This window comes from Amblyomma americanum, chromosome 9 (assembly GCF_052857255.1).
Source record: "Amblyomma americanum isolate KBUSLIRL-KWMA chromosome 9, ASM5285725v1, whole genome shotgun sequence".
NCBI lineage: Eukaryota > Metazoa > Arthropoda > Arachnida > Ixodida > Ixodidae > Amblyomma > Amblyomma americanum.
Window position 1 is genome coordinate 45,061,454 of NC_135505.1, and position 21,592 is coordinate 45,083,045.

At 45.9% G+C, this 21,592-nt stretch overlaps 2 protein-coding genes across 2 annotated transcripts in view; both read right to left on the minus strand.

The window, feature by feature from the left end:
* Nucleotides 1-16,872, minus strand: part of LOC144103927 (uncharacterized) — a 68,369-nt gene extending 51,497 nt beyond the window's left edge. Inside the window, exons 1-2 of the mRNA XM_077636644.1 lie at nucleotides 16,775-16,872; nucleotides 11,985-12,305 (exon numbers count right to left, since the gene is read on the minus strand). The gene's annotated coding sequence lies outside the window, so the exon portion shown is untranslated. The remainder of the gene's footprint in view (nucleotides 1-11,984; nucleotides 12,306-16,774) is intronic.
* Nucleotides 16,862-21,592, minus strand: part of LOC144103324 (tenascin-X-like) — a 44,149-nt gene continuing 39,418 nt past the window's right edge. Inside the window, exons 14-15 of the mRNA XM_077636076.1 lie at nucleotides 18,553-18,876; nucleotides 16,862-17,086 (exon numbers count right to left, since the gene is read on the minus strand). Coding sequence (XP_077492202.1) covers nucleotides 16,869-17,086; nucleotides 18,553-18,876 — 542 coding nt within the window. The 3' untranslated portion in view covers nucleotides 16,862-16,868. The remainder of the gene's footprint in view (nucleotides 17,087-18,552; nucleotides 18,877-21,592) is intronic.

Genomic DNA, 21,592 nt, shown 5'->3' on the forward strand with positions numbered 1-21,592 from the left:
AGGTGAAATTGTAGAACTGCGCAGTAAACTGAGGTCCGTTATTGCTTATTCGTTCCTCGGAGTAGCCATACGCTGCAAGTATCTCCTTGAGACAGTCCATCGTTTTTGGGGTCGTTGCATTGCAGAAACATTTTGCTTCAATTCACTTAGAGTAAGATTCTAGTAGAAGGAACAAGTTGGAGCCATCTTTTACGGGGAAATCGACATAGACTATTTGCCAAACACGAGTTGGATAAGTCTATGGAAGCAATGGTCCTTGTGCATTCGCAAGCAAGCATGCTCGTTTGGCACACTGTACATTGACGGACAATGTCTTCAAGGTTCTTGTCAATCAACGTCCACCAAACAAACGACTTAGCAAGCATTTTCATTATTTGAATTTCAGGGTGTTCTTCATGTAGCAATGTTATGACTGCTTCTCTAAGTTCGTCGGGAATGATCCCACGCTGGCCCCACGTCACGCAGCTTTGATCGCACGATAGTTAGTTTCGACGAACGTAAAAAGGGCGGAGATTTACCAACGTGGTGCGTGGGCCAGCCAGATAAGGTGATGTGTACGACTTCGGAAAGAAAGCGGTCCCTTTTACACGCAGCAGCAACCTGGCTCGCAGCGAGAGGCGTTGACTCAAACACTGCAAGACATTATTTAGTGTCATCTTTATGTTTGACCAGAAGTGAAAGCCGTAAAAGTGCGTCAGCAACTTCCACGCTTTGGCCGTTTTTGTAGCATAGTGTGTACTGATAAGCTGATAAGGTGATATCCCAACTCTGAATGTTGGCTGCAGCCAAAGAAATAATTATTTTATCCGATACCAAGATCCCTAACAGCGGTTGGTGGTCTGTATACAGCATGAATTTGCGCCCGTACAGGTGTCTATGAAAACTGCTTAAACCAAAAATTCGGCACAACGTTCAGTTGGTCGAGATGGTACATATGCATCTTTTGTAAAACAGTGCGAACAACGTGGGACAAGAACACAGCGCTCGACCGGTGTGCTTCTTGTTCTTGTCCTACGTTGTTCGCGCTGTTTTGCAAAAGATGCAGAAATTATGACCATGGCTTCCCTCTCACCTTCCGAATAGTTGCGCTCCGCTGCATTTAATATTCTTGAGGAAAATGCGATGAGTCTTTCTTAACCCTCTATGCATGACGTGAAAAATAACGGCCCCAAGATCAAAGGCGCGACGCATCGCAGCTTAAACCGATTGGCGTTTTCACGTCGTAAAAAGTCAGAACTTGGCTGTCGATGAGACTCTGCTTTGCTTCCACGAATGATCTTGAACATGCGTCTGTTCGCACCCAACTCATGTCCTTTTTGAGCAGGTCGTACATTGGTGCAGCTACTGTAGCTAAATGTTTGATTAATTTTGAGCATAAATTCAGCCGGCCCAATAGAGCTGGCAGTTCAGTCACGTTGCTGGGCGCAGGTGTTTCCGTGATTGTTTTCATCTTTGTTGCGGTTGGAGAAATACAATCTGTTGTCACTTTGTGTCCAAGTTAAACGACGGACTGCTTGAAAAATTCACACTTGTTCTTTTATGGTCATTTGATGCTTTGTCATTCGTTGAAGCACCGTTTTCGCGGTTTCTTGACTGTCGTCTATGTTGTCGCCTACGACGTTGACGTCGTTGACATAGCAACCCTCTTTTAGAATTCCTTTTAAATCTTAGTCCATTACCGACTGAAAGATAGCGGGTGCGCTTGAGATGCCGAATGGAAGGAATTGCAACTGAAATAATTCGAGATGAGTGTTCACCGTTAGCAACGCTTTGCTTTCCTCAGCAAGCGGCACTTGTTGATAGGCCTGTGATAGATACAGGACGCAAAAGATTTTACCTTCCGGGAGCATTGAATAGAAATCATCCGGCAATGGCAAATGGTAATGGTTTGTTTTTAGAACAGGATTATCCGTGGCCGTGACCTTGGAACTTGCAGATGGAAGCCGGGGATACAGGTCTCGTCAAGACTACGAGAGGGGAAACCCTGTCACAGGAGGAAGCTCTCGTAGTGCAACGCGTAAGCGACTCTACGTTTGCAGTCAAAGTCGGTGACCTTGTAATCGCCGCATTACCTTAATCCTGCGCCGCCTTTCTTCGCGACCACCACCAGTGGCGTTGCCCAGTCACTTTTCGACCCTCTTTAGTATTCCGGCTAGCTCGAGCTTTTGCAACTCCTTTGCTACTTCCTCTTTGATGGCAAACGGTATTGACCGTGCTTTTGAGAACACTCGGTGAGCCCCTTCCTTAACAAAGACGCGAGCTTCGAAGCAAGGCGGAAATTTGGGCACAAGTGGAAAAACACTTGTGTTGGTGGTATCGCCCGAGGACTGCCAAACCATTGCTAAACTTCCTGTCTGGCCATTCTAAGCTCATAAAGGAAGGCATTGCCGCATCTTGCCTGCAATTAGCTCTCAGGAAATCTTGCCATGAAAGGACGCGAGAGAGCATTTTGGCACAAACAGGCAGGTTACGTGTGAACGGGTACCCAGATCAACTCAATTCAAATGCAGCGGAGAAACTTCTTAGGCAGCTCAAGAGTGGGGCTCAGCCGAAAGAAGCCAAAAAGAAGAAAAAGCCGGCTGTGGTCCCGTATGCACACTGCTTGTCACATGGGCTGAAAAAAGTTGAGGGCAGATACGACGTTGAAGTCTGTCTTTTCTGCACCTAGAAAACTTAGCGCAATGTGCAAACAGGTCAATCAGAAGCACTACGGCAAGAGCAAGAGGGATGCTTGTCAGGTGCGTCATGTGTCGCCATCTATACCTTGCGAGGTAGGGTTGGTATACCAGGTCCCCTTCTCCTGCGGTGCTATGTACATTGGCCAGACTGACAGGTGCGTTAACAAACGCTTGATGGAGCATGGAAACACCAGGAAAAATGACCCCCTGTCTCCCACAGGCTCCCACAGGAGGCAATGCCAATGCAGGCATGGAAAGGATCATGCAGAAAGGAGAGAAAAAGGGGACGCCCTTGCCCAGGCGTCTTTCCAGTGCAAAAAGTGACAATGTGTTCCCGATTACAGGAACACGCGCATCCTGTTCCGACTTAACAATAAATTAACACGCGAGGTAATGGAAGCTTTTTATATATAACACAACGGCGCAAAATGTATCAGCAGCCCCTCTATAACGTTATCCGAGAGGGAATTGAGCTATCTGACCTCCCCCGTGCCTTCCATATAACTTTTGTTGATTGATAAGTAGTTCATTGTTTCTATTTATACACTTTTCGTTCTTCAATAAAAACCAGTTGATAGTCAGCGCCTGTTTGTGCTAGTCCTTCGTCTTGTGTCCCGTTCGTGTTGCGCTGAGAGCGAAAATGCGAGCTTCGAAGTTTTTGACGACACCCGGGGTGCTCTTGAAAACCTCGTGATACATCTTCCGCAAAAATTCTACCCTCTGCTCCAGAGCCCTATCCGTGGACAGACTGTATACTGGTTTCCATTTAATCTGCAGTGTTTCGAGCCAGTCTCTTCCCAAGAGAGCAGGCATCGGCGTTCCGTTTCCCTGCACTACCACTACGGGCAAAAATATCTGGCTTCCTTCCTGTTTGACTAAAACATTTGCTTTTCGAAGTACCTTGAGCTTTTCTGCGGTGTAAGTGCGCAACGACACCTTTGATTCCACACATTTGCTATGCGGGAAATACTGCTTATACAACTGCTCTGATACGATCGTGACCGCTGCAGCGGTGTCAATTATCAGCGGAACAGTTTTGCCTTCAATGTTCAGGTCGACGCTGTAGCCCCTTTAACTTTTGCCCGAGTAGAACACAGTTTGACAGCTCAAACCTTTGGATTCGTCATCCGTGGTGTCGACATATCTGATAGCTTTTGCAGACGGCTTGCAAATGTCTTTTTGGTTACAATTTCTGCAGGTGCAGTTTGGATACCAACATATTTCCCCCGCATGACGTTTTCCGCAATGCCTGTAAGCACTTCACTGCTTTTGCTCTCGCCTATGTTTTGACCATGTAACCGTCCTCGATTTCTTTTCCTTATCACGATGACGTTCGCCCTGAATGACGTTGGTGCTGCACGGTTTTGGGTCCAACTCATGCATTTGGTTCGCCTGTTGTGCAGCTATCTCTTTTTCCAGCGCTCTTTTGCACGCCAGCTCGAACGTGAAGTCAGCCTGTGAAAAAAGAGCCTGTTGCGTTTCCTCATCACGCGAACCAGCCACCAGTCTGTCCCTTAAGACATAATTTAAAAAACGTGCCTAAACTGCAATCTCCTGCACGATGCTTCAGTTCAGTGATGAAATCTTCGAAACTTTCATTTTCTTGCTGCTTTCGGCAACTAAATTTGCAACGATCTACGATAATCTAATGGGCTGGGTTTAAATGACCTTCCAGAAGCTGTTTAATTTCTTCGAAGGTTTTCTGAGAAGGAAAATGAGGCACAGTTATCTTCTTTTACTCTTCATGTTCATGCGCGCCGAGTACTTTCATAAACAACTTCAGTGTCTTGTCTGCAGAGACATCATTTATGACTACGTAGTTCTCGAAGCGTTTAAAATACGAGCGTATGTTGTCGATTTTCGGGTTGTATTCTGTCATTCGGCCGAGCTGCAGACTGCGTCCGGGTTCTGCCATAATGAGCAAATTTCACTGATCTGCCCAGCCTATTTCCTCGGTGTGCCTTGTCCGTACTGTCGAAGTTCGCTTGCTCAGGCCAGCCGCTGAAGTCAATGCTAGGGCTCCGTGACGTTTTGATTCCTCGCAAAGTTCATGCGCTGCTCTCGACCGTCGATGAAATCGTGACTGCAAGGGCTCCGTGTCGCCTTGTACCGCAGGCGGTTCAGCCTCGTGACTGCTGCTGGCCGGCGGTGGTTTACTGCGCGCCAGATCCCATCCTCGTCGCCAGATGTTCTCTTCTAAGCAGCAGACACACGCTTCAGTGGCAGCAACGCAAAAAGCTTTTTATTCGAGGCGGCAGCGTACTTTTATAGATAACGCTGCATGCTGGTCAGGCACACGTCATTGACGGTACAATCTTATCTGACCGCCTGCCCGATACAGAACATTTCCAACGATTCGACCAGGGTCTGGCCATCGTCAGAGTCCTTCGGCCGAGTGATCACACTGATGTAGGCCAGACCCTGGTCGAAACGTTAGAATAAATATCGTTACTTTTTCCACCGTGTGTCAACTCTGTTACGTATATATATATATATATATATATATATATATATATATATATATATATATATATATATATATATATATATATATATATATATATATATATATATATAAATATAAATATACAAATACGTTGCGTTGGCTTGCGCAGGGGAAAGGCTTAAGGGATGTGGGCACTTTATATATATATATATATATATATATATATATATATATATATATATATATATATATATATATATATATATATATATTGTCAGGACTCGGTAGAACCCCGAGGAGAGCTGAAGGTAAAACAGCTTACTGGTTAACCAGAAAAAGTCCCCGCGCACTTCAGCTTCTCCTTCTTGCCTCGCGCTCGTAGACAAAGTCTTCATCTTTGGCGTCTTCTTGCATGCGGCATTTGCCCCCCTCCTCAGGAAGCATCGTCTCGATGGTAACAAAAGGAAGTAGGAGGTCAAGATCGGTCCGAGTAGTACGGCTTCATACGTACAACATGGACGACGTCGAATTGTTGCTGGCGTCGCTTGGATGTCGATAACGCGTCCGGCACCACCTCATACGTGACGTCGGTTAAACGTCGCAGCACAACATAGGGCCTGAACTACCGCCGAAATTATTTTTCGGAGAGTCCACGACGGCGAATAGGCGTCCAGACCCACACTTTGTCGCCAGGTTCATACATGACATGTCTGTGGCGAAGATTGTAGCGTCGTGCGTAAGCCTCCTGCTGAGTTCTGATGCGCACACGCGCTAGTTGGCGAGCTTCCTCTGCGCGCTGTGCGAATTCCTCGGCGTCCTGATCGACATCTTCGCCGTCGGCATTCGGGAACAGCATGACATCTAGCATAGTTGTCACTGGTCGGCCATGAAGAAGGCTGAAAGGCGTCATGCGAGTGGTGTCTTGTTGTGCCGTATTGTGGGCGAACGTGACGTAGGGAAGAATTTCGTCCCAATTCTTGTGGTCTACGTCCACGTACATACAGAGCATGTCGGCGATTGTCTTAGTGAGGCGTTCCGTCAATCCATTGGTTTGGGGGTGATAGGCCGTCGCTTTACGATGACTGGTACCGCTGAGGCGGAGAACGGTTCCCAAAAGCTCGGCCGTAAAGGCAGTTCCTCGGTCAGTTATAATGAGTGCCGGAGCGCCATGCCTGAGGACAATGTTCTCAACGAAGAACCGAGCTGCTTCGGCGGCGGTACCCCTGGGCAGAGCCTTTGTCTCCGCGTAGCGAGTTAGATAATCGGTGGCGACAATTATTCATTTATTCCCGGCAGTAGACGTCAGAAATGGTCCCAGGAGATCCATGCCAATTTGCTTGAAAGGTGTCTTTGGCACTTGAAGAGGGTGAAGTAGACCGGCTGGTTTTCCAGGGGGGTGATTTACGACGTTGGCAGTCTACGCACGTCCGTACATAGTGCTTCACTGTCGCCGGTAGTTTCGGCCAGTAGTATCCGCGCTGTATTCTAGCCAACGTGCGTTTGTAGCCTATGTGCCCAGTGGTTGGCTCGTCGTAACACGCTTGCAAGACTTCCGTGCGAAGAGCTGTTGGGACGACGAATAGATCACTGTTCCCCCGAGGACGGAAGTTCTTGTACATTACGTCGTTGCGAAGAAAGAATGACGAGAGGCTGCGGGCGAAAATCTTAGGCACATCCGTAGTTCGCTTCTCCAAGAAACCAATAAGAGGAAGCACTTCCTGGTCCTCTCTCTGCTTTTGGGCAAGAGTTGCGTCATCTATGACTCCTAAAAAAGTAGTGTCTTCATCGGTCATTGTGGAGGGTCCGACTGGTGCTCGCGAAAGGCAGTCAGCAAACGCATGCTTCTTTCCGGATTTGTAAATAACCGTCATGTCGAACTCTTGTAACCGAAGGCTCCAACGCGCGAGTCTCCCTGAAGGGTCCTTTAAGTTCGTTAGCCAACAGAGAGAGTGATGGTCGCTAACGTCTTTAAAGGGGCGAGCGTACAAGGGCGGAATTTCATAACCGCCCATACAACTGCAAGGCATTCCTTTTCTGTTGCCGAGTAGTTCGCTTCAGCTTTAGACTGAGTCCTGCTGGCATAAGCGATCACTTTTTCCCCACCATCCTGGCGCTGCACCAATACAGCACCTAAACCCACATTGCTTGCATCGGTATGAAGCAGGGTAGGGGCGTCGTCATCAAAGTGCGCCAGGACAAGTGGCGTCTGTAGGCGTCTCCGGAGTTCATTAAAAAATTGGTGCTCTTCTTCACCCCAGCGAAAGACAGCGTTGTCGCGTGTCAGTGAAGTTAATGGCCAGGCAACTCGCGAGAAGCCAGCAATAAATCGACGGTAATAGGCGCAAAGCCCCAGGAAGCGCCTATGCGACTTTTTGTCCGTATGTGTGTGGAACTTGGCGACTGCGGAGAGCTTTTCGGGGTCAGGCCGGACACCTTCTTGGCTAACAACGTGTCCTAAGAATTGCAGCTTCTCGTAACCAAAGTGGCACTTCTCGGGTTTTAGTGTGAGGCCCGCAGATCGTATGGCCTGAAAAACAGCTACCAAACGGCGCAGATGCTCCTTGAAGGTTGCCGAAAACACGATCACGTCGTCAAGATACACCAGGCATGTTTGCCGCTTGAGTCCTGAGAGCAAAGTGTCCATCAGCCTCTGAAATGTTGCTGGTGCCGAGCATAAACCGAATGGAAGAACCTTAAACTCATACAATCCGTCAGGAGTGATGAATGCTGTCTTCTCCCGATCCCTCTCATCTACTTCAATTGGCCAATATCCACTTTCCAAATCCATTGAAGAGAAGTAACGTGCATTTCGTAGCCGATCAAGGGAATCATCGATGCGAGGGAGGGGGTACACGTCTTTTTTGGTCACTTGATTGAGCTTGCGGTAGTCAATGCAAAATCGTAAGCTGCCGTCTTTTTTTTTAACAAGTACCACGGGGGAAGCCCAGGGACTCTGTGACGGCTGGATAACGTCCTCTCGAGGCATTTCGGCCACCTCATGCTGAATAGCCTCACGCTCTTTCGGATGCACACGGTAAGGATTTTGTCGAATCGGGTGAATCGCGTCATCCGTGATAATGCGATGTTTGGCCAAAGGTGTTTGGCCGACCCGCGATTCTGAAGCAAAACAGTCTAGAAAGTGATGTATGAGATCCAAAAGACGTTCCCGTTCTGAAGACGACAGATTTTGGCTCACATCGACTATGGGTGCGGGCGCCTTGCTCACTGATCCTTCCAGTTGCAGCACGAAATAGTCTTGGTCACTTTGGACGCTATCGAAGAAGGCCATAGTTGTGCCTTTCGGAATTTGCCGACGCTCGTCGCTGAAGTTTGTTAGAAGCACTTCGGCGTGCCCATTGGCCAAACTGACTAGTCCTCGAGCTATAGAAACACCTCGGCTGAGTATCAGGGTGACGGCCCGTTCGGCGACGCCATCGCCGGTATGCGCCACGTCGCACTTCACTTCAACAAGAGAGCACGATCGCGGAGGTAATGTCACCCCCTCATTGGCAACTCGTAAGGGCATCAGTGGTACTTGCGCATAACCAAGGTCTCCATGCTTTTTGCTGAAGGCAATGACGTTGTCCCGAAAGCTGATCACAGCCCCATGAAGGCGCAGAAAGTCAATGCCCAAGATGAGGTGTTTGCAACAGTCTGAGAGGATAATGAAGCTGCCAACGAACACTGAGTTTCCGATTCCTATGCGGGCAGTGCACTTCCCAGTCGGTGCCATTAGCTGACCCCCAGCACTTCTTATTACTGGCCCAGTCCATTCGGTTTTTACTTCGCGCAGCTTGTCAGCCAGTTTTTGACTATTGATTGAAAATCCGCCCCGGTATCCACCAGAGCATGTACCTCCAGCCCATCAATGCAAACGGCGAGGTCAGCGCTAACAACGTCGTTTGGGTTGCTCGTCTCTCTCGGCATTTGCGGGGGAAGTGCGGTAAGGTCGGCGCTGTTATTTTCGTCTTCGGGGCTGCTTATCTGGTTCGGCATGTTCGGTGCTAATGTAGGCGGCATTTTCGGTGGTAGTGCGGCAGCGTCAATGTGAACAGAGGCGTCACAATCATGGGTTGCAGTCGGCAGTTGCGGCTCTAGTGAGGGCTTTGAAACTTTTCAACTGGTTGCAACCTCCCCTCGCGAGGTTGCGGCAGTTAGTTTCCCCGGCGAGGGCTCGGCGTCCGCCGTCCGCTAACGTCAGCATCGCTACGACGCGTCGGTGAAGAATAACACCGCGGAGATGGGAAGCGGCGGCGGAAGCCCGGTGATTCGGCTTCCCTGCTGAGCGGCGGGTCCTCAAGTTGGGCACGGCCAGCGTCGAAATGGCGTCGAGCAGAACCAGGCGGAAAGGCCTGCCCCTCTTGGCGGTAGCGGCAGTACCGATACACATGGCCTGGTTGTCCGCAGAAGAACCAGAGTGGTCGGCTGTCATAGGAGCGCCACAGGTCAGTTCGGCGCGGCTGAGGGCGGCTGGGACGTGCCCACTGAGACTCCTGGAAGAACCGCCTCTGCGGACGACTCGCTGAGCTCGGTGGGGCGTGGTCTGGCGGCGGACGACGAAGGACTTCCGCATAGCTCGCGGGTTGCGGCTCCGGCTCATAGTAAGGCGCCGTGTTGACGGCCGTGTTGCTGTTGGGTTGGGGCACGTGGTTTGGTTCGCAAACGGCTGCCGCGCTGTCAACTGGATGAGACTCATGGTATGGTGCAGACGGTGACAGAGCATGCCGGAGCTCTTTTTTAACGGCTGCTGCGACGGCGTCTGGTGACTGAACGCTCTTAGCAGTAATTCGCTGCAGCTCCTCAAGGAAAATTTCTCGAGTGAGGTCACGAAGAGTGTTCCCATCGGTTGCAGTGAGGGCCGCCGCAGTCGGTGGAACACCGGTGAAGGGTCGGTCATACTGGCGGCACCGTTCTTGGAGGGCTTGCTCTATAGCTGTAGCACCCCTTGACGAACTCACCGACGGTTTAAGGTGGGTTGCGCACCAAGCCGGCAAACACCTGCTCCTTGATGCCATGCATGAGATGTCGTAGCTTCCTTTGCTCAGTCATATCGGGGTCGGAACGGCGAAAAAGTCGAGCCATGTCTTCCGCAAACGTAGCTACGCTTTCATTTGGCTTCTGGACGCGCACTTCAAGCAGGCGCAGCGCATTCTCTCGTCGATCAGCAGTGGCAAAAGTATCCACCAGCTGGCGGCGGAAGTCATTCCATCATGGACAAGCTGGCCTCGTGGTTTTTATACCAAGTTCTAGCAGTATCCTGAAGTGCAAAATAAACATTGCAAAGCTTCTGGTCCACGCTCCACTTGTAGAACTTGACCACTCTTTCAAACTGGTCGAGCCAGTCTTCCACATCTTCAAACGCGTTCCGCGGAAGCACTCCGGTACCTTGGTGTTGTGAAGAGTCACGGACGTAGGGGTGAGAGGTGCCATGGCTTGGAAGACCCGGCGAACTTTGACGTTTGAAGAGTCGCCCGGTAGATGGTTGTACTCCGGGGAAAGGCCTAGACGTCGGCGGCTAGCGCGATGGACAGGCGTGTTGATGTCCGCGACTCGCTGTGGACTGCCGGAAGGAGTCCTGTGCATACCCAGCACGCTCCACCAGTGTCAGGACTCGGTAGAACCCCGAGGAGAGCTGAAGGTAAAACGGTTTACTGGTTAACCAGAAAATGTCCACGCGCACTTCAGCTTCTTCTTCTTCTTGCCTCGCGCTCGTAGACGAAGTCTTCATCCTCGGCGTCTTCTTGCATGCGGCAATATATATATATATATATATATATATATATATATATATATATATATATATATATATATATATATATATATATATATATATATATATATATATATATATGAAGTAGGAGGATATGTTTGCAAGGGCATTTCTTTCGATTTTTGAAAGTTAATTAGCACCAGGAACCTCGCACACTTCTTTTCCGAGAAATTTTTACACTGTTTTGCTATCAAAAGCAACATGAGGATTGCGAGCGCGGCATAGTTTTGTCTAGATATTTTGATAAGCCATAATTTCTTGTAGAAGTATCAAAGGACCCCTAAAAAAAGTCTTGGCGAGTAGGCATGCAATGACCACTTTCTGGTAAGGTGACAGCAAGCTACTGCCTGATCCTACTGATTTACAATATTAGCTACTTGAACATAATCCGATGTAAAGATAACTGTTTCATTCAGTCGCCACACAAATTCAAGCTTTTGTTAGGTATTTTCTAGGTTTGTTCAGAATCTTGTAGATTGGAAAAATTAACTGTGAAAACTTTCAGCGAAGTGGGGTTAACCGAATGGGTTTTATTGCTCAGCCGGTGTTTATCTATACTGGTTCGAAGTGCCAAGTCGAAAGAGAATTTATTAACAACGTAAACATGGCGACCACCGCTCTTCTAATACGATCCGATTAAGAAAGCACCGAATGGAGATGTATTCTCTTGAACTTGATCCGAAGATTTTACTTTTTCTTTAATACTCTATGCGAATATGGGAATATAAATCATTAGCACTACAAACCTTGACGGATAACGAACGATTAGAAGCGATTAAGATGTACCTTCGATTTTAAAGGAATGGTATTTGAAATTAAGAAGCCTTTCATGCTCGCACTCAGTGATCGCAGTTTCATCTTCTTTAGTTCGGTAATGACCATACTGCCTTCATTCTCTCGTCGTATCTCTCGACGCAGGAGACTTGCTTTGCAATCCCTCAGCATTCGTCTGTTTAGGGTTGTCTGTTAGTCAGGTTAACATTGTGTACGAATTATTACAATACCAGCCAATTCTTATAAACATGAGATGAATTCTAAACATATATGTTTCTCATTGCGACAGCATTCTAAATATGGGAAAACAACCTACCTGCGCCAGGTATGAATATGCCGCCGATACTTAGTCCCAAAGATGTGCGTTCAGGCGGACCGTGGATGTGAGTGCGCACTGTGAAGGTGTAGTTGCTGCACGCTTGGAGGTGGGTGCAGGTGACTTGTGTCTGGTCAGGGCGGAGTATGCTTCCGTTGGAGCAGGAGCCCGGAGGGTGTTGCCCTGCTCTGCCTCTGTGGTCATGGAGCTCGGTCACCTCGAGCAAGTAATGGTTAAGGCGAGCTTCTGGTCGCTTCCAGCTCACAGTGAAGGAATTGAGCGTCACATCTACCAGGCTGAGATCAGCCACTTCAGGTAGCACTGGAACGAGAGAAATTTTTCCTTTCGTGCTCTACCTTACTTATCATCCTTATATGCAATCCTGTAAGTGTCCAGTGGGTGGTTGCACCATCAATCAACAATTACATCAGTCAATCAGGTTTTAGTTCACATGGAGGATGTGAGGAGCGGGGACAGAAGCTTATATAGGCTTGAGGGGGTCCCCGCCCCCTAGAGCTGCTTCATTGTGCACAAAAACCCAAAATCACACAACACTGCAGCACATGGTATGCTGGACATATTTAAATAAAGAGCACAATGCATCGAAATGTAAATGATCAGGGCATCAATAAAGATATAACGCTCAAACATTCATGTCGAGAGAGAAGACACAATGGCAGGTTGAATTAGTACACTAAAGAAAGAATCGATATTTTATTACTCTTCTCTAATTTCCGCTTTCACAATTATTTAAAATGAACGGCAGATTATAGGACAGTTTTTGTGTGCCGTAGTTTGCGTACGCTGTACAGACCAATTGTTTCCAATGGGCGTATTGTAGGCGCGTTCTCTACATATTATCTTAGAAAAATCATCGAAAAATGCAGTTCCTTGAATAATGTTTTATGTGTACTTTTTACGCAACAGGATAGAGTAGAATTCCAGAATAGGTAGAATGTGTAGTGCCTCAAAGACAGCTTTGCTTTGTGCATCATATGGAATGTTGTTAATTGCAGTAACTGCTTTCTTCTCTAATACATAGAGTTTTGTAGTATTGGAGACTGCTTGTAGCCCCGACTAAGAAACAATAATTTGTAACACTGGTGAACAATGAGTCGTATAAATGTTTTTTTTTCTGCTGCATTGTGGAAAGCAGTACTGAATCTTTGAAAGGATGGCTCTTGAATTTTGAGCAGCTGAATTATCAACATGAAAATGTCATGATGAAGTCGCGTGATATATGACACCAAGGCTTTTAAGGAAAAGGACATGTGTATTTTTTACGAACCGAGTGATAATGTTTACTGAGAAACAGACATATAGAATCTAAAAAGTAGAGCTTTTGTTTTGCTTATATTGATATTCAGCGAGTTAGAAAGGGTCCAGGGGTGAAAGAACGTAGGCACCTCGTAGCACCTATTTCCAGTCTCGATACACTTGCTTCTCTGAAAAATGGGATGATGTCGTCAGAGTAGACAACAAAGTGGTGTTAGGGTCACTGTTTACAATATCATTAAAGTAGATATTTAAAAGTAGCGGTCCGAGTATGCTATCCTCGAGTTCACCGGCAGAAATACGCTTGGAGTCAGATACAGTGTTATCAATTACAACCGGCTGAAACCGGGCATCTAAATAGGATTGAATTATACCATAAAACAACCACGAAAAGCCCACGTATCTAGTTTTATCAATAAAGTTTCGTGATTATCGCAATCGGACGCTTAGAAAAATCTACGCAAAATGCCTAGACTTGGTTCTTTGTGTTCAAAAGAATCTAGAATCAGCTCCTTCTGTTTTAGAAGAGCGGTCGCAATGAATTGTAATTTGCTAAATCCGTGCTGACTGGGTGTGATCGCAAAAACCTAGTATCCTCGCATGTAATAGCTTTTCTAAACGCTAGAAAATAAAGAGAGTATATATATTGGATGATAATTGGATAAAATATTAGCATCCCCTCCTTTAAGAATTGCAATGACTCTCGCAGTTTGCACGCTACTGAGAAAAGTTCCCTGTGTGAAACAGCAGTTAAAGTTGATGATGATCGTTAATTTTTATGACGCAACGGCATCAGTAGCCAATGAGCGCTATGGCACAGTGTATTTTTCATTTACTCAAGATGCGGTAGAAGAGCCATTTCCCAAGCATTTCACTCTGATTAAGCCGAGCACGACACTCCAATTGCAGTAACTGCTTTTTTCTGTAGTACATAGAGTTTTGTAGTATTGGAGACTGCTTGTATCCCAGAGTAAGAAACAATAATTTGTAACACTGGTGAACAATGAGTTGTATAAATGTTTTTTTTCCTGCATTGTGGAATGTAGTACCGAAGCTTTGAAAGGATGGCTCTTGACCTGCGACTTACTGTTTTTGAGGCTAATAAAGCAACGCTTGATCTCGTTTTGGTCTGCTAGAGACAGGAAAGCAGCAAACGAGTTTGACCAAAATATCGCATGCAAGTAGGGTGATGAACGGTATGCGCAACAGACACAAAGAAACCGTTAAAATAATCATCCAGTATTTTGCTGAAAACTTCTTATCATCAATGATGATTTCCACTTCAATAATAATTCCATGTCCTGCGAAATAATTTTTGAGGCTAATAATGCAACGCTTGATCTCGTTTTGGTCTGCTAGAGACAGGAAAGCAGCAAACGAGTTTCACATGACCAAAATATCGCATGCAAGTAGGGTGATGTACGGTATGCGCAACAGACACAAAGAAACCGTTAAAATAATTATCCAGTATTTTGCTGAAAACTTCTCATCATCAATGATGATTTCCACTTCAGTTATGCTTTTGGATAGAATAATAATGGTATGAAGTTGTTTTCATACTTTAGCATTTCGTGTCAGAACATCCTTGTTGATTAAACTATGGATGTATTCTCTCTCAGCCTGACGAAGAAATGATGTCACCTTTTTTCTGGACGCCTTTAATATAAGGAAGTCGTCTATGTTTCTACTAAGGTATTAAGGAAACAATTTAAAGGTAGTTTTTATGTTTTATCGTGTTCAAACATTCTTTGTTTATCCATGGCTTTCGAGCGTTCTTAGGTTTTCTGGTGCTTCGGTATGGGAAGCCTTCAATGTACACCGGTTTTATGATGTTTATAAATACATCCTTTGCTTTCACAGAATCTGTAACCTCATAAACAGGGCTCCAGTGTATTTCTTCGTCTAGACCGAACGTGTGTCTAAGTATCGTTATGCACTAACTGTCGCTGTTCCAGAGTGGAGATTTATTTTACTTTGTAACACGACTATCTATGAAGTAAAAATCTGTAGTAATCACTAATTTTCCTAGAGATAACGCCGGACACTATTGACTTCTCATGCAAATTTGTTATGAAAGCATCTATTGAACCTCGGGTCGATGTGGACAGGCGCGTTGGGTCAATAATGGCAATAATTATACCGTAACAGTCTAGCAGGTTATTCCTTTGATGCTGCTGAGTTGAGGGTATAGAAAAGTCTGTGTTGATGTCGCCGCCAATGACTAGGTGAAGCCTGTTTTCTGTTATCCATGTTGAAAAGTGTCAAGGAACTAAAAAAACGTTAGAGAGGCTGCCACATGGAGGTCTATACAAAAGAGAAAAAATGTTCTGCCCAGCCTTTAGAGAAAGTATTTCAAATCCTTCACAGATTTTGTAAAGCCAGGAAGGACTGAACAGCGAAAGGATTTCTTTGCACCTATCATTACTCCAAGAATTGTTTATTTAGGCGGCTTTTCGGAATGACTTATAGTGCGGCTTGGTAAGAGCTTCATGATCAGTTCAGTACGAGGTCTCGGTGAAAAAAGATGATGCCGAACTCAACTCAAACAAGGCAAGAAATGCGATTCATTCATCCTGTTTAGTGCGTAGAGACTGTGCGTTAAGAAGAATGACGTTACTTTTTGTTTTTTTTTGCAAAAAATTTATTATCTTCAAGTAGAAAGAACTGGAATAGAATGAAGTAATGTCTGAAGTGCAGTATTTAGGGAGACAGCGTTAGCTTTGAGAAAAAAAAAACGACACAATCATGTGGCATAGGAGAAAAAGAGGCGCTTAGCTGGAGCTCTTTGTTTTTAAGCAGCGCAGTTTTAAGCAGCATCATTTTTATTACGGATAGTTTCTGGCTCATGAATTGTTGCCGTTGGGCGACGGGTGATGGAATCCCTATGGCACATGCCATTTTCTTATAATGAGCAAATATTGTGTTTTTGTCTCTTTAAAAGATGAAGATTTCAAACGATGTTGCCGGAAATGTTTATTGTTTGAGATATTTATGTTTTTTGTTTAGGGCATCCTCCACTTTGTTTTATTTCAACGGTAATCTCAAATCGTCCAGGGCGATCTAGAACTAAATGGCCACGCGTGCTTTGTCTATGTATTGGATATTGCTGTCCGTTTTTCAACCATTCTGCCTCTAAATTCACTGCTGTCTATATTCAGTTGCCTGAGATAGACGACCATTCTCAGCTTCGAAGAGCTCAATGCGCAATCGCTGCGTTTCAGGCTAGTCGACTCCTCTTAGCAAAAAAAGATGGGATAGAGATTTCACTTCAGTACCACGCTAGCCTGCGATTCCTTTGCACACGACATCCTGAGTTCGAGTCGTGAAACCCTCGTTAGAATATTGAGGCATGCTGCTAAATATTATTTTGTAACAATGTGTGTCGCCAGCATTTGCGAATATTTGGAATGGTGAGGTTGTGATCATCAATTTAAGGCAACCTTGAAACAGTTCTCTGCAATTTGTCAGCTGTGAGAAGTCAGAGAATTCATATTCCGTTACTGAAAGATGCTTACCTAACAAAGGTGTTTTGATTTCCGCCACGGCAGAACGGCTGAAGATGAGGTCAGCACCACACCAGGCGCTTGCCGTGACTTTGACGCAATACGGTTAGTCCATGGTACTATGAAATTCTAGCGAAGTCACTGGCGTACGCTGTCTGATGCACCCGGTCAGGCTCGTTTTTACATCGCATGCCGTGAATGTGTCGCAGATTTCAACCGTATACTCTGCCAGGGTTCCAGACACATTCGCAGGAGCCTCCCACCGAAGTCGGGTCAATGAGGTTGAAATAACGTCCATGGTAATGCTCTGTGGTGAACCGAGACCTGAAGTATTAGGGAGATAATAAAATGTTCTGCAGTTGTAAACATGCCGAAAAATGCACAGGTGACAAAAAATTGCTTTCTTACAGTGAAACAAAAAAAAAATTGCTTGCTTTTCGTCTTTGTAAACGGGCAACGTTTTCTCGCACTGAAAACATAAAGAAACAAATTCCGACCAACCCAAAGGTCTGGCAAGCTTAGACTTTTGGGGTGTTTTTTGCTATAAAATAAAAGAACTTTCTAGAAATTCAAGAGCAAATTCTAGCGCTTATTTTCCATAGAGTGCCTTAGCCATGTCGCATTCACATCCGCTGTTTTCTAACTGCGAATAAATGCGTAGATTGGATTCAGTGCCCGATTGCGTGGACAGAAGTACTCCTAAGGCAGGGGCCGTATTCTGTTACAATCCACTTCCGTTCGACTCCATTTCGTTCTCTACCATTGCACGATGCTTCAATATTCTTAGGGCGTTAGTGCAGACGTAACCCTGACAGTGACAGAAAGATGGCCGTGGTGCCGCCACTTTGCATAACACGTCTAGAGCCCATTTCCTACTGGCCGACTTCAGCCAACGCCTACAGACGACCGAGCCCGCCCGGTGATACATTTGACAAGGCTGACAAGCTTTATCACTGCAAATTTAGTCTTGGCAAATAAACTGAGCCTACTTCACGTGACAAATTGGTCGCAGCGTGGTGGGTTTGACTCAGCAAAATTAGGTCCCTCGCCATCACCAGGCTCGCTCTGTCTGTGATTAGCCGTTTGTTTTCTTATCTGCTCTTGCTTTCGTCATGTTCACGTCATGTCCGAATGAGAAAGTCATCGTTAGAGAACAAGGCTGAGTTCCTATTCCCACATGGGTTTGTGCTTGCTCAAAAAAGGAGACGAAATTTCAGCTCTTTCCTCTTACAGAACACTATCACTTATATCAAGAATGACCTACGTTTTGGCTTGTCAACAAACCGATTACCTTTGTGTCAGTATCAATGGCTTGTCAGTTCATTACCGGTCTCCTTTCTCTCGCGACAATGACGCACTTGGTGGAGTAAGATGCTACAATAATTTTCTCTGCATCCAAGGATCACTAGCTCCTACAAATATGTGGAGTGCGAAGGAACTGCTGTTCTGCTGGCGATGGAAAAAGTCCTCTTGAATGTGACATGTGCTAACAGATCTCCACTCAGTCAAAATGCGTGCGGACTATTGGTTCCTTAGATTTTGTATTTCGAGGTACACTAACCTTTAATATCTACTATATATTATTAACGCCATGCTTCTTTTGGAAAAGGTGTAGCCAAATACTGACTACTATTCAGTTTGCTTTGCCTTCATAGTTACTGTATAAGACAGAGGTTTCTATATCTTATTCAGATACAGATGTACTACATTTATTATGCTGCGCTTAGAAACAAGAAAAACGATGTATCATAATTGTCAATACTCGGTTAGAGAAATAAAAGTATTGTTACCTTGACTTGGGATAAAGACGTCACTGAGGGTAACTCCAGTAGATGTAAGCTCAGGTGGTCCTTGCCTGTAAGTGCGCACTGTGAAGCTTGCTGTTGTGCAGGCTTTGAATTGGCCGCATGTAACCCTAGTCTGGTCAGGTTGAAGGATGGTGCCCTTACTGCAAGAACCGGCGCGATGCCCTACAACATCTCGGTTGGCGTAGCCATTTTCGCCTGTCGCCTCGATTTTGTAGTAGTCGAAGCGGGTTTCAGGTCGCTTCCAGGATACGGTGAAGGATCGGTCACCTGCTGACACGAGCCTCAGGGTGGCCACGTCACGTAAAGCTGCGATTAAATTTGGTTTCACTTTTGAGGGGCGAAAAAATGCTTGACAAAATGCACACATTTATGATATTGATGAGCAAAAAGAAATGCACGCGTTGTGACTAGCAGCAGCATGAACGTTCAGAAAAGTGACAAAACATATAAGTAATCTGAAATTTTAAGTGACTCAGCTACTTCACTGAGAGAGCTTCCTTGAAAATATCCTCTTAGAAAGCACAGTGCATGCAATGCTCCGTAGAGAAACCGAAATTACATCCCTCGGAAGGAATAACATTTGGGAACACAAGTTCTTTCTTTGAAGTGTCTATGCGATTAAAAATGGTAATTAAAAGGCTGGATGTGACGCACTAGACATGACAATAACGAAGAAAACACAAGGAGCTCATGTTTTGGTTCTGACGTCTCTCTGCTTGGACGACTGCAGCGCATTATTAAACGAAGCATGAGATGTATCGTGGTTCGGTTAAAAATAAAGAAATGAGAGGAAATTATTTCTTCTGGAATCTAAGCATATCCACAGTAACTTACCACTTTGGCAAAGCTAAGATCTCAAAGAAAAGAGTCAGACAACGTAAACCTGATGCCCGCTGCCTCAGTGACGATGCAGCGCGTTTGAAAAACATTCAGAAGGTGGTGGCCGCAAAACAAAACTCCCGAAAGCGATCGTTCAAAAAAAGCTGTAGGTAGACATAGACAGAGTTCTAGTAAGAAGAAAATCAACAATGAAAGCAGCAAGCCACAGCTCCACTGCATTTGTCCGGAATTTAGAACTTATAAAGTGAAGCTCTCTGGAACACAATCGAAGCAACTGCATACAAACAATGTATCGGATAAGTACTCATCTTCAGAAGGGAACCTTCAACACTGTTATTCTAAACAGGGCAGGGGGAAGCAAAAAAGAAAGCTAAAATGGTACGTCTCTGTGCGCTAATCTTGTCTTATGGGACCCTATTTGCGCTTCCCCATCAACCTCTCACCAGCAGCCATTAATTTAACTTCCACCTGCAAAGCATTTCTTCTTGCTCAAAATGCGGTGGGCCCGTTTTGAGGACTGGAGAGGGTCGTTGCTTCTCCGGAGATGGCTGCCTGAGCCAGCTACGCCACCCTATTTAACGATCACAACGCCGACAACGCCGACACCAGTTTTTTTGGATTAACTGGAAAGGTCGTTCGAGCGAAGAAAGCTGCCCGAGTCCCCTCTATTGTTTTCTTTTGGCAAACGACAGAGCATATCCTCTGCAAAAAAATATTTCAAGTAACAAAATTTGCCTAAATTAAACAGTGTTTTAAACTTTAACACCCTCATTAGTCACCCGTGTTGCCTCGGCTGGCGCGGTGCTGTCGGCGAGCCTCCCTTCTTTGCAGCTTCCTGCTTTGGACTGAATTTCTATAGTCTCAGAGCAACTGAAAATAACACCTGTGGGGCTTACCACCTCTTTCTTATCTGGCCACATCTATCCTCTACCTTTTTCACTGCGTTAGGCGAAGGAGCCATAGTATGTGTACATATTTTCGTGTTTACGAAACCACCGAATAACACCCATACCCACGCGGTATGGTTGGGGAATCGAGCCTGGGATGGTACTTCCGAAGAGTACATGGGCGGGTGTGGACTAGTGCTCTGGACTGACGGTGACCTTGGGCGGGGGAAGATCCCAATTTAAGGTTACGCGGTGGTTATGTGGCGGGCGAAGGTGCGACAGGAGCGTGGCGGCGTTATTCATTAAAGCTTCACATTGACAACGCTGACATTTGCGCGAAGTACCTCTGTTACATGCTTCGCGGTAGAATGAAAGATAGTACATTGATGGCAGCGTAGGAAAGAATTAAATGGAAACGTTTGGGAGGGCCATTCGCTTTACAATACGCATAAGAGATACACTTTCTCTTAAAAAAATCAAAATATGCCGAATTCTATTTCAAATCTTCGCTTATAATGAAAAAATGTCGGCAAATTTTATTTACTCAGAGCTAAGGGCCTACAGAAAATCCGAGTAGGACTATTTGGCGGCCTAGTTGGTGCTTGAAGTCAAGAAAGGAAAACAGCGCCAACGGCAGCTTCGTGACACGGCTGCACAGGCTCTGAATCATGGTCTAAAGAAGGCAAGTTAGGTCGGAGCAGCTCGATGATGTCCGCTGAAAGGAACAAGTGGTTGATCGAGAAGATAGAAACACGAGCTCACGAAGTAAAGTGAAGGAAACAGCGCCAACGAGAGGTACGCGACACGACTGCACAGGCGCTCAACGGTGGACTAAAGAGTGCAGGATAGGTCGGAAGAGTAAGATGTAGCCCAGTGGAAGGCACGAGTGGTTGATCGAGAAGATATAAACACGGGCTCGACAAGTGTGCACAAAAAGAAATGAAGGAAGCAGCACCAACGACAGGTACGCGACGTGAGTGCAGAAGCGCTGAATTGTGGACTAAACGGGGACAAAATAGGTCGGGAGAGTAAGATGATGTCCGGTGGAAGGCACGAGTTGTTGATCGAGACTACAAGACGGGCTCGACAAGTGTGCATGCAGAGAAATGAAGGAAACAGCACAAACGATAGGTACGCGACACGACTGCAGATGCGCTGAGTGGTGGACTAAATGGTGGCAGGATAGGTCGGGAGAGTAAGATGATGTGTGTTGGAAGGCACGAGTGGTTGATCGGGAACATATTAACACGGGCTCGACAAGTGTGCATGCAGAGAAATTAAGGAAAGAGCACAAA